Below are 13,094 nucleotides of genomic sequence, written 5' to 3'. Positions count from 1 at the left end.
ATCGATCGGAGCAAGAACAAGGGGCATCGGAGCGATCATGGAGGGCAAGTCCAGCAGCCGCCATGCCGATCCACTGGAAGAGGTCGAGATGAATTCGGCTTCTGCGACCGAGGACGACGACGGCTGCCGGTATGTGTTCCAATCCCGCCGCGACAGCGACAACGACAATGACGACGAGGAGGGCGTGCTGCCGGCGACGGCCTGCAAGCGGCGCCGCCGCCTCGACGACATCCTCGCGCTGCTTCCTTCGCCGCCCACGCCGTCTACCTCTTCCGGTTCGGAGGGGACGATCAGCGACCGCGACCACGGCGGCGACGTGATCGGCGCCGGCGACGACGACGCTGCCCCCGTGGCGGCGCGACGAGAGGCGTCGTTCCCGTGCCACTTGTGCAACAAGGAGTTCGGCAGCAGGAAGGCGGTGCACGGGCACATGAGGGTCCATCACGCCGAGAACGAGAAGGAGCCGATGTCGCTGCCGCCGCAGGTGGCGGCGCCCGTTCATCCCCAGGCTCGGCTACCCACACGCGGAGCATCACGATCAGGTGGACCGTACAAGTGCAAGTACGAGGGTTGCATCATGGAGTACGAGTCGCACCAGGGGCTAGGTGGCCATGTCGCTGGCCACATCAACAGGGACAAGATGGCCACCGCCAGCGGCAGTGGCGGCGCCGGCAAGCCAAAGGGCAAGCACCCGTGCAACGTATGCGGCAAAGAGTACCCGACAGGAGTGGCGCTCGGTGGCCACAAGAGGAAGCACTACAGGAAGGACCTTGATCTTACCCTCTCCCTCGCACCGCCCGGACAACTCGCCGCGCCGCCTACACCTACACCTGCTCCTGCTCCAGCGGCCATCGCCGCGGTGGAGGCAGAAGCGGAGGTGGCTGAAGATGGAGATGGAGGAGAGCTAGTGCCGACAACTCCGCCAACCGGAGCTAGGAGAAATGTGGTCGTGCGGATTTGGGGCGTTGATTTGGAGAAGCCGGTAGATGATGTAGAGGAGCAAGATAGTGGCAGCAACTAAAGAAGATCAAAAGGATAGCAACTAAATATAGAAGATTAAGAGGATAGTAGTCAGCAGTGCAGTGTTTATTTAGATACTTATTCACGTGTTTGATGCAAAGCAATTGCCGCTTTGTTAGTTTAGATAGTGAGGATTCTGTTCAATTGAAACAACCAATTCTACAGAGATATTATTTACAAAGAAAAAAAATATATCTTTCATTTAAAAGTTCTTAGAGATTATGTTTTTTTAAGAGAGAGAGTGCATGCAGCCATGCACGCACTGCCTTGCGAAATCCCTAATCCGCACCTAGGCGCGCGTGGCGCCCACCGTGTGACGCGCCACGTGCCGCGTGGGAAAGACGGAAGAGGGCCGGACAACACGCACGTGGAAGTGCGGAGAAGAGTGCGGACGGAACGGCATAGTTTTTGTATATAGACGTATATGGACTTTGTATATATACATATAATGGGAAACTATTCTAATCTCTCGAGGGGATGTTCCCTCGTTTGCTCAAAAACCATCTAAACGGTTATGAAAAATTCTGGAAAAATTTGACAACATTCATACAACACATATATACAACTCCACAAAATCTTAAGTCCAAACTCAACTCACACGTTGAGATATAAAAAAGACAAATTCAGCGTATGAATAGTAGCGTACTGTTTATATCTAAATTTGTCTTTTTTGTTTCTCGATGTGTAGATCAAATTTGAACATGAATTTTGGTGGACTAGTAGGTACCATTATACTCTACATTGTCAATTTTTTTCAGAATTTTTCACAACTATTTGCATCGAATTTAGAAGAAAAAGGTATACGAGGGGATATCTCCTCGAGGGATTAGAATCCACTCCCCATATAATGTTTGTGTATATATAAAAAGTTCATATAAGTATTATATTTTTTATACATCTCTATCTCTACTATTATAAAAATGGGGAAGATGTTTTTACCGTGGCTTGGTACGTCAGTCGCATGTGTCCGATTCGCACACGGACGAAGCAGCGAGATCCATCGTCGTTCGACACTACGTGCACGATGTTGGTCCATGGCCACCATGCATGGCACAACAAAAAGTAGCAGAACCGAACACGGATTGACACGCCTGACTGTAGAATCCAAAACCCAGCTCGTTACAACCGAAGGCCACCCAAAGCAATCGTTTTTATTGTGAACTCACTGAACAGAGAGATTGGTAATAGAATTACAACGTGTACATACAGACTTCGTTTTGTTTTTATTCGTACCCTTAAGCTTCGATCATGGCACAAGGAGCCCCATTGATTGCCTTAGTTAGAAAATTTTGTATTTTTAAATTTAATTTGAAGTTGTTTTTAATATTTTTTCAACGTTGTTTGTTAAATCTATATCTAATAAAAGAAATACATAAAGCTTCCGGTTTATTTTTTTTGTTCCATCCGTTTTTTTATCGTCGCCGGTTTTTTGGATGTGACTCCCGCTCGGGCGTCCGATGGGAGGAGGTTAAAATCGGGCGTTAACGTCAGCGTCCGATTTACGTGCAAAACTACTTTAAACTGATTTTTCTTCTAAATTATTTATCCAAATCATGATCCGATTACACCATTAAATTCATTGTAATTAAATCTTCAAAACAAGACCACACATAGATATATTCCGACGAAAAAATTATCTTATTATTGAATTATTTTTAAATATTGCACGATATTCCACCAGGTATATCGGAATTGTTTCACTAAGTAGATCGAAAATGTTTCACTCGTTTAAATCGAGTGTTGTTTCACCTTATATAAAAACAATGTTTCAGCAAATAGCGAAAGAATGTTTCAGTTCACTGCAACATTAGATCTATACATAGTGAAACATTGTGAGTACATTAGGTAAAACATTTTTCGGTGGAACAAAAAAATAAACCAAATTCCCTTAATAGGGGGTTTCCAAAATATGTGGGTTTTTTGTTGCAATGGAATGTTTCGTTCACTGCAACATTAGATCTATATATAGTGAAACACTGTGAGTACACTAGGTGAAACAAAAAATAAACCAAATTCTCTTAATAGAGAGCTTCCAAAATATGTGGGTTTTTGTTACAAAAGAATATTTTAATTCACCGCAACATTAGATCTATAAATAGTGAAACATTATAAGTACACTAGGTGAAACATCTTTTGTGGAAAAAGGGGGGGAGAAGTAGGTGGGCCCAACAGGTGCGCACGTGGTGGGAGGGGCGAGCGGGGGGAGCGCCCGATCCGGCTCCCCCCCCCCCGCACCGTTCGCCCGAGTTAAAGTATTTTCGCGGTTTTTCCGATTAGTTTTTTTCACATATGGATGGTTTCTTTTTGTTGCGCACTCGGTGAGTCTTTGGGTTTTTTTTTGTCTGTCCGTTCCAGCCGCTGCCCGAGCCAAACCCTAGCGGCGCTACCACATCGATCTTCCTCCTCCAGTAATTGATTGAAAAAATGATTTCCCACTCCTCGCTCGTCATTTTCCCCATGATTTTCCTTTTCAATTCACCCCGATGATGACCGACTGGCGAGCTTGCCCAGTCATTTTTGTCCCGAGTTTTGCGGATTCTTTCTGATTTCGGGTAAACAAAAAGAGGAGATCGGGTGGATGAAAAGCTCTCAACCAATTTTGGGAGATCGAGAAAGATTCGACCGGATTTAATGGAAGGATCGGCTCCGGTATCATAGGGGCTGTCTTCCGAAGGATGTAGATGGCAATTGGATATACGAGCTGGGCCCTGCGGGTCCACTTGTGGACTGGACCGAAGAGAGGTAGGCCGAGCGGAGTAAGGTAGCGAGCTGGGCAAAAAGAACGGTTTTCATAATATCATATATCTGGTTTTACGGTTGAAGGATGATTTTGTAACTCGATGACAAGTTGAGGGACCTTCGGTGTACTTTTTCCATCCAATCTGTTCTGTCCAACGTGGGCCCGAAGGTTAACTGGGCCGTGTCACCCCCCGAACCCCCCCTGATTCCTCTCGCCTGATGCGCCGCGCGCGCTAGACAGCCATGATTCCAGTCGAGCCCCACCCCTCTCGCTGCCGCCTGCCTGCATCATCCACCCTGCTTCTGCGCGGCCATTACTGCCTCCATTAAACTCGGCTTGCCTGCGCCGATCACCAGGCCCGCGTGAGTGACAGTGGTGACACCATCATCATTCATCAAGTTCCTCACTTGCTCTTGCTCTTGCTCCATCATCATTGGCAGCTTTGGCTTTGGGCTGTGTTTAGATTTAAAGTTTGGATTCAAACTTCAGTGCTTTTCCATCACATCAACCTGTCATACATATATAAATTTTCAGTCACATCATCTCTAATTTTAATTAAAATCCAAACTTTACGCTGAACTAAACACAGCCTTGGCTTAGCTTAGCTGTATGCATGCCTGTGTCCTGTACTAGCTTCGTACCAACACACTGATTGGTCATCAGAGAGCTGCAGGTGCATGTTTCACAATATTTTTTTCAAGTATCAACCGAGAATCTGTCTCGATGCGCTACGCAACAACAAGACGCCCGACGCCGCGATGGAACCCCCACATGGGCGCAAGAAACGGACGACGGTTTCAGCGATGCAGAGTAGCAGCACTGATGCGCCACGTTACCTAACAGCTAAAGGGCTAAAATGTCACTCTGCAGGAGCCACATCTGCACAATCTGAGGGCCCCTTCGAATCGTAGGAATGGAAAAACGGAGGAATAGGAAAAAATATAGAATTCTGGCAGAAATGCAAGTGCAAACGAGAGTATTGCAAAACACAGGAATAGCCGTTTGATTGGACCGCAGGAAAAACGCAGGAATTAAAGGAGAGATGAAGACTCGTAGGAAAGTTTCCATGAGGTAAAACCTCATGCTAGATTTCCTACAAAACTTGCATGGCATTAGGCATTCCATAGGAATTTCACATGATTCTATAGGATTCATTCCTTTGATTCAAAGGGCTATATAGAAAAAATTCCTATAGGAATAAAATCCTTTAGAATTCCTATGAATTTCCTTTGAATCAAAGGGGGCTTATTCCTACTATACTAGTACCACATGTTCAATTCTGCCTCTCACATTTTCACTCTCATTTTTTGCGGTTTTCAGAGATACTGAAGGGCAAAAGGATGTGAGCCACAACCATCTTCAGGGATGAGCAACTTGATGATAAGTTGATAACAGCCTTAAGATGGCATTGTCCCAACAACAACCTTCTCATTCCAACCAACCTTGAGCCTACCTACTGGTTTTCCCTAGATTTACAAGATAATAAAGATGGGAAAAAGAAAAAGAAATAGTGGGAGTCCTTGCATGAAAGAGACAGACATCCTACTACCAAATTACAGAGTACACGACATAAGAAAAGGGAGTACAGAAACTCACCCCACACAAACACCCATCGACACCAAACAAGAATTGGCAGGCAATAGTGGGTTTTCGGATGGGATGACATCTTCAGAAAGGATCAGGGTTTCTGTTCATTTTTTTTTCTTTTCACAGATCACATTGCTCCTGCAACCACCGAAATCGGGTTCTTTCAATCAGCGAAAATGAGTGTTGCTTCAAGGGTGCAACCCTCATGCGATCGCAACGAACGAGAGGAGCACGGTGCAGAAGGTGGCTAGCCCGGCTCTTAGGTGCAATCCCGCTGCCGCGGTGTCCATGCTGCTTGTGCCTGTTGGCCCTAGCCCGCCCAGCCCGGTGCCGGTAGTAGTCCCTGTTCCCATGCCGGTGCCGGTGGTTGTGCCCATACCAGTTCCAGGTGTGAAGGTTCCTGGGGTCATTGTTCCAGTTGTGCCTCCCATGGTCGGAGTGGTTGATGTTCCAGCACCACTGCACATGAGTATGGAAATGTTGTTAGGATATTACAATCAACGAAATCCAGAAGAGTCTTGCGTGTTTCAACTTGCAAAGCATCTCAGTTGCCTTCAGATATATGGCACACCATACTATAGGAATCCTTCAATGATACTTGCATCAACTATAGATCATTCAGGAGTCATGTGTACATCACAAATGCAGGCCGGAAAGGCATAGGTGTGCATTTTGGTATGGATGAGTAGTTGAGGATGAGGTACAAGACTAGCTTTAAATAACAGATGGACTTGGTTCTTAATGGTGATGTATACTTACTTATTGACTCTTTGGTATTTTTCAATAACAAAGCATATACGACTTTGACAAGCAAACAAAAGAGATAAGGAAGTTGTAACACATTCAGTTCATTGAACAGATGGCTACATTCAGTTCATAGGTCTTAGTATTGCAGTTCAGAGTGAACATGTACTATATAATGGAGGCAGATAGTGTGTTCAAAAGAACCTTCTGCTCAAACACAATGCAAAAGTTTCATTGGTGGTTACCACTTTGAAACGTCAATCATCCTTAGTGATACTTAATAAAACTCAGTCAGTTAAAGTGAAGTTAATAATGTACCTTGCACTAGCAGGGAAGGAGCAGCCAGAAACACCTGCAACCAAAGATAATATGAGATTGTGTGAGGAATAGATATGTCTCTAACCAATGAAGAAAATAACAAAAATACATAGAATGGATATCATCCCACACTCAGATGAACTTCCATGCCAGCTATCAAAAAGATGTCACCGACATCTCCTTTTCCTTTTCGTTTGTCCTAACTGACCACAAGCTCAAATGCTAGCCAACATATCAGACTGAGAGACCTTATAATTGAGATAAGGTGACACAAGCAAACAAGCTAAAAAAAACTTCAACATACTTTACGGTTGAATTAAAGCACGTCCCATTACGCCATGCTTGCATTGCCCCAACGCACGACAAATCTTAATTCCATCATCTGTACAGCTCGTCCTTCACATTGCTAGTCACCACTCCCACTCATCACCATCCAAACATTTCTAATCGTGCAAGGCAGAAACACTTGCCGCAAAAACTTGCAAGCGCTCAATGACATTATGACAGCCAGTACTCAAACGCGTTCTTGAACCCGAAACGCGAGCGCAAATTTAATCAAGCAGTAGACAGTGGACAGAAATGCTGGGAAGGAATTGAAGTGACTACTACTCCCTCTGTTTCACAATGTAAGTCATTCTAGCATTTTCCATATTCATATTGATGCTAATGAATCTAGACATATATATCTATCTAGATTCATTAACATCAATATGAATATGGGAAATAATAGAATGACTTATATTGTGAAACGGAGGAAGTAATATATTGACGTGCAATCCTTTTGCGCATTCGTGAAAAAAAAAAAACAAGAATTGAAGTGACTTGGGTGGTGAATCATTTTTTACTTGGGTCGCTGGTGGTGAGGGTGGCGGTGCCGGTGAAGTCGCAGGTGGCGCCCATGGCCCTGTTCCTCTGGAAGTAGCTGTTGGCGGCCCAGGAGCAGTGCGCCACCACGGTGTTGGGGTTGAAGCACTGCCCCTGCTCGTGGATGGAGTTGCAGTCCGCGCCCGCGCCGCACGCGTAGTCGATGGTCTTCTGCAGCGCCGCCTGTGGCTGATCCGACCTGCACACGCACCAATCTGCATTCGCCAAGAAACACCACACACACAAAAAAAAAGAAGAGATTCAATGAGAGAGATTAATTAACTCGTGCGTTTCATTAAAAGGCGGCAGTTTTTATGCCAGTTTCTTGATGAAGAGATGGGATGCGGAATGTGACGAAAGCAATCAAGAAGAGAGAGTAGCGTCTGCGCAGAAAGAGCAGAAAACTAGGAGAAAATCGGCGTAGTAACGGTTTTGCTTGTTTTAGAAAGTAAAAATGTAAAAAAAATAAATCAACTTGAGAAGAACACATCTCCAACTGTCTCAGAGGGGAGAACAAGAGATTTCTTGTCCTTGGTCCTTGTTGAGTTATTTTCTTCAGCAATAGATGAACAGCAAGAGCTAAGCAGTACATGGCTAGTACTGTTTGACATAGCAAGGTAGGAAAGGGGAATCTGAAAAAAAAAAAGTAGTTCACAAACCATAACAAAAGTAGCGTGTACTCCTACATGCAATGCTGATCTTTCCTAGAAAATGGAAGAACCAAACAGAAAGATCTCTTCTTCCAAGTTCCAAACATACCAATGGATGAACCAAGCAGAAACTGAGAAACATCAAAGAACAAAAAAAGAAAAAGAACCACCGACAAGTAGAAGTGTAGAATAGAACAACACCTGAACAAATCCCCCCAAAACTCCAACAAAATCAACCTTCAGAAACAAAAAGCAGCAGCCTTTGCAGTTCCCAGCCATTATTTAAGAGGCACAAACTCACTCAGGACAGAAATCTAAACGAGACGGAAAGAGAAAGGTTAGAAAAAGACCCTCCCCCGGGGAGAGCTGAGCTTAAGCTCGCTCACCTGAAGCGACGAGACTGGACGACATGAGAAGCACCAGCGCCGCCACCACCACCGCCTCCATTATGAAAGCTACCACCACCACCAAGCAAGCAGCAAGAACAGAGAGATTCTTGGAGGCCTGGACGAGTAGAAGAGATGGAGACGAGCTAGTAGAGGAGAGTGAGTGAGTGAGAGAGAGAGAGAGTGTGTGGTGGCCTCTGGACAAGAGTGGCAGTGGCAGCAGCAGCAGCAGATGCAGAGTGAGTGAGAGAGACAGTGTGTGTGTATGATGCGTCGGGTGCGCGTGCGAGTTTGATCTGCGCCACGGGCGCCTACGGAATTTTTAACCTTTTTTTTCTTCTTCTTCTTCTTTGCGCATCTACGGTTGCGACCCCTGGGAGACTGAGCCGCACCCACCGCTACCTTTTTGCTTTGCTGCAATTTGCAGTTTTGGCCTCCTGTGTTTCTCTGTTCGTTCTCCTGCCCACCGCGAAACGCCAGCCTATTTTCGTGAGGTTAATGCTTGGCTTTTTTTTTTTTTTTTGCGGGGAATGCTTGGCTTTTGGGACTAATAAAAAACTGTTGCAATGATTTTTTTTTAGTGCAAAACCATTCAAACGTAGCTATAGTTTCATGTGCAGCTACGGACAAAATAACACCTTGTGATCCTTTGATCTGCAGGATAGGAAAAATATAGAAATAGAGAAAAAGCAGAAATTGAAGTAGTAGTATGTTTCTTATGCTATGGGAAAAATAAAAGAAAGTTCACAAAAAGGTTACACGTCTTACTATTTTTCCTATGAAATGTGAAGCATAGAAATATAATCCTATAGAAAATTTCTCACAAAGAGGTCACACATCTTACTATTTTTCCTATAAAATGTGAAGCATAGAAATACAATCCTATGAAAAATTTCCTTTCTTTCATATGAATCAAAAGAACATATAGGAAAAAAACCATAGGAATTTAAATCCTATGAAAATCATTTGCCAATCCTATAAATCAAAGGAGCCCTGATTGTTTGTTTGTTCTTGGTAATGTCGCGGTCAAAATTTAAATTTTAAACTCTCTATGTGTTTTTATATTTTTTTTACTTCTATTTTTAATTTTGGCTTTTAAATCGCTAAGAAACATATTCATACCTTAAAATTTTTTCTCATTTCACTGCTTATTTTTCCACTACTAATTAACAGTCGAAGCCAACCAATATAGCACTAAGGGCCTGTTTGGTACAGCTCCAACTCCTAAATTTAGCTCTAGGAGTTGGGTCTGGAGTGGAGTTGTGGAGTTGCCTAAACCCAACTCCACAACTCTAGCTCATTTTGTGAGAGAGCTCCACCCAGCTCTACTCCCAGTTTTGGTGGAGCTGAAACTATTTGGCTGAGCTCCAGCTCTATGAGGGGTGGAGCTAGAGTTGTGCCAAACAGGCCATAAGCTAACTTCACAAATTTCTAGTAGCACCTGTTTTTTTCTGTATATTTCACAATTTTTGTACATAGTGTCTACTAGCATTCTCTGTAATAATTTTGTTTAGCAGATTTCTGTTGAAAAATCTGCTAGTATCAAATTTCAGCATGGTTTTCTATTGACAACGATGCAAAAACAATTCCAAAACAGTTCCATTTCAAGACGATGCTGCAAGCCGGGTTACATTATTTTCGGTTGGTGTGATGGTAGGGCCCACGACGCCAGAGCCAAGCATGCCACTCCTTCCACTCCGCTCCACGCTTTGGTCCCCTTTGCAATAACCGCATTTACCCCAGCTGCTGACAGATCCGACCAAACCACTTTTCTCATGCTAAAAACATCCTGCCGCAGTCAGTACTCGTAAATACCAAAAATATCAAAACAAGTGTTCGTCTCCAAAAAGGAAAAGGAAGAAAATAGAGGAGAGTTCATGCTGTTGTTTACTCCGTGACTAAAATTCTTGTAAATAAAATGAGATGGTATGTTCAGTCGTTTAGGCTGTATTATATACACTATAATTTCTTATCTTTTACTCTCTATTTTTTTCACACGCACGTTTACCGAAATACTTAATGACGTACTTTTTTAAAAAAATGTAAAAAAATATATTAACTTATTTTTCAATTTTTTAGTTGATACTTAATTATCATGCGTTAACGAGAGGCTCCGTTGTCCATGCCAGAGAGATCGGTTCCAAAACGGCCTTTTACTCTCCTTTTTCATGTGCACGATTTTTCAAACTACTAAAGATATATTTTACAAAATAAATCTATAAGAAAATTGCTTGAGAAAAAAAATATTAATTTATTCATTAAGTTTGTTTTAGCTAATACTTAATTAATTATTATGCTAATAAGCTATTCTATATCATTTTTCTTGTTGAGGAAGAGAGTTTAAACCTTGAGGTTCGAACTAGACATGGATCAGGTTAATTATGTGCTAATATACATCATTTTTTTCTTTTTGCTGAGGAAAAGAGTTTCGAACATTGAGGTTCGAACTAGACATGTAAGTATGATGTTAATGCGAAGAAGCTACTCAGCTTCTTGCTTCTAGTTTATTTTCTAGATTTTACACCTACCCAGCATTTTCGAGTCTGGGTAAAAATCTGGATTGTTTGGGTGCTTCTTGCATCTGGAGACCCTTATAAGCCACCGGAAAATTTAATTTTCTAAGTGGTTCTAGGTGTTTTTTTTTATTGTTTTCTAGTTCTCTTTTAGACCCTTGAAAATAAAAACATAGAATCCCTATCCAAATTATTTTGGTTGTCCAAAGCCAACCAATACAACACTAAGTAATATATCAGGACCACGAAATAAGCTGGTTGACACTTGACAACAGCAACACGCCCAGACGCGACGCAACCGCCCTGCACGCACGCACGAGCAAGCTAGCGACGCATCACCCGACGTACGGGCAACTTCGCGAGAGCTCGCGGCGCCGCCCGCTTTGGACCCGGCCGGAAACGGTGATGACGACGAGGCCGCCGCCGCCGCCGCGGCGGGGCGCGATCTGCTCGTCCGCTTTTGAGTGACCCGACGTACGCCAGATTCCTCCGTCGATTGGTTGGTGCGGCTAGCTGCTGCCGCTGGTGCTCATGGAATATATGCTGCTGCTGCTGTTGCGAGTGGACTCCCGAATCATTGCAGCTGTGGCACCGCAGCCGCTCTCGCGCATGTTCCACGGTCCAGCCGGGCTGCCCCTTCCCCCTCTATTTTTATCCTGCATTTCTCATCTTTCCAGCTTTCGAATCTTTGGCGCCTACTCGATCTCCATGGGCTCGTCGCCGATCGAATATCAAAAGGGAGATCGCAAGAGAAGATGTCGCCACTGTCCTAACTGGGACAATTTTTTTTATATAGAAGTATATAGTCTATTGTCAAGTGCCAATGCTGTTTAAATATAATTTGTTAGTAGGTTCGTGCAGGGTTCAGTTTATGGCAGAGCTTGAACTTGGGGAATGACACTGATCGGTCGTGCAAACAGCAGTGATGGAGTGTGTGCTGCTTAAAGTAATCGCCATTTGATCTGCTGCCTTTGCTTCTTTTAGGTTAACGAGATGTACTACCGGAGGTTTGGGGGAGGACCAGGGGTAAAACGGCTAAAATCTTATCAATAACAACGGCCAAAATCTTAGATGCCACTGACAAGGGTCAAAAAAAACGTTAGGTAGGACAGTAGCAGACAAGTGTAGAACTCATCAGAATCTTTGCTTTCTCCTTCTATTTTGAGTCTTTTCTGCACCAGCCATGTACCTTCCTCTGTTCTCGATTGGATATCGTTGTAGAATAGGTGCAATCAAACCTTACAACCATTAATTATTAACTAATTAAAAAATACTATAATTTAACATAAGAAAAATAATATAGCTAGATTTGTCATGAAAAACACTTTCGGATATACTGCTTTAGAAGATAGTAGCGGTGCCACCACCACCTTTATCATTGACAACATGTGGTCTCCTTATCGGTGAAACTCACGTGTGCTCGCTAAATCACGTCCCGGAAAGAAGCATGTCTAAGTAAAATTATATCAATATTCTTTGGTAAGATCTGATTAATATGTACTCCCTCCGTTTCACAATGTAAGTCATTCTAATATTTCCCATATTCATATTGATATTAATGAATCTAGACATATATATCTATTTAGATTCATTAACAACAATATAAATGTGGGAAATGCTAGAATGACTTATATTGTGAAACGGAGGAAGTAAGAAAGTAATTGAACGAGTGTGCGCATCATGCATATGCATATTGGTATATATTCGTGCCATTTTTAAGGAAGAAATAGGGCGAGAAGTGTACCACTCCCTCTCATAGTTCTCAACATGTGTACATTCTCTAGCTGATGCAGAGGCCGGATCGACATGGTGGCACTTTGACATGTTGTAACTCAAACATCATTGCATCAAGCTAAGCTAAGAGAACGAGCGCCACATGGTCGGGCCCTTGTGACTTCAACCGTGTATGTACCTCACAAGGAACCGTAACCGAAATTTGCTGCTCATTATTCGTTAGACCAGTTGCTGTTAATATGGGGGGCCATGTTTGGTGGTACTTTGGTTCACTAGCTATACTGTGCTCTTCAGTGTAGTATTAGTAGCGGCAGTACTGAAATCCTAGTTAGGCAGTTAGCCTGGGCCGGATGCCGGCCCAGCATATGGATATATGATAGGAAAAAGTACGAATTACCCCCCTGAACTATCGCGGTCGGCCGAATTTCCCCCTGAACCCGAAAACCAGATATTACTCACCCTGAACTTTCAATACCGGACAAATTACCCCCCTAACACTGTTATGAGCGGTTTTGACTTAGTACTAGCACACGTGGCG

The 13,094-nt window shown here is 43.6% G+C and overlaps 1 protein-coding gene across 1 annotated transcript; it reads right to left on the bottom strand.

The window, feature by feature from the left end:
• Window positions 1–5,168: 5,168 nt before the first annotated feature.
• LOC4343820 (PLASMODESMATA CALLOSE-BINDING PROTEIN 3) lies at window positions 5,169–8,545 on the bottom strand. The gene is made up of 4 exons (XM_015791877.3): window positions 8,310–8,545; window positions 7,255–7,488; window positions 6,410–6,443; window positions 5,169–5,806 (listed from the first exon to the last, which is right to left on the bottom strand). The coding sequence occupies exons 1-4, from the start codon at window positions 8,368–8,370 to the stop codon at window positions 5,551–5,553; spliced, it is 585 nt and encodes a 194-aa protein (XP_015647363.1). The 5' UTR covers window positions 8,371–8,545; the 3' UTR covers window positions 5,169–5,550.
• Between the last annotated feature and the right edge of the window lie 4,549 nt (window positions 8,546–13,094).

The sequence above is a fragment of the Oryza sativa genome, chromosome 7, assembly GCF_034140825.1.
Source record: "Oryza sativa Japonica Group chromosome 7, ASM3414082v1".
Classification (NCBI taxonomy): Eukaryota; Viridiplantae; Streptophyta; class Magnoliopsida; order Poales; family Poaceae; genus Oryza; species Oryza sativa.
This window is presented reverse-complemented; position numbering and strand designations above follow the sequence as displayed.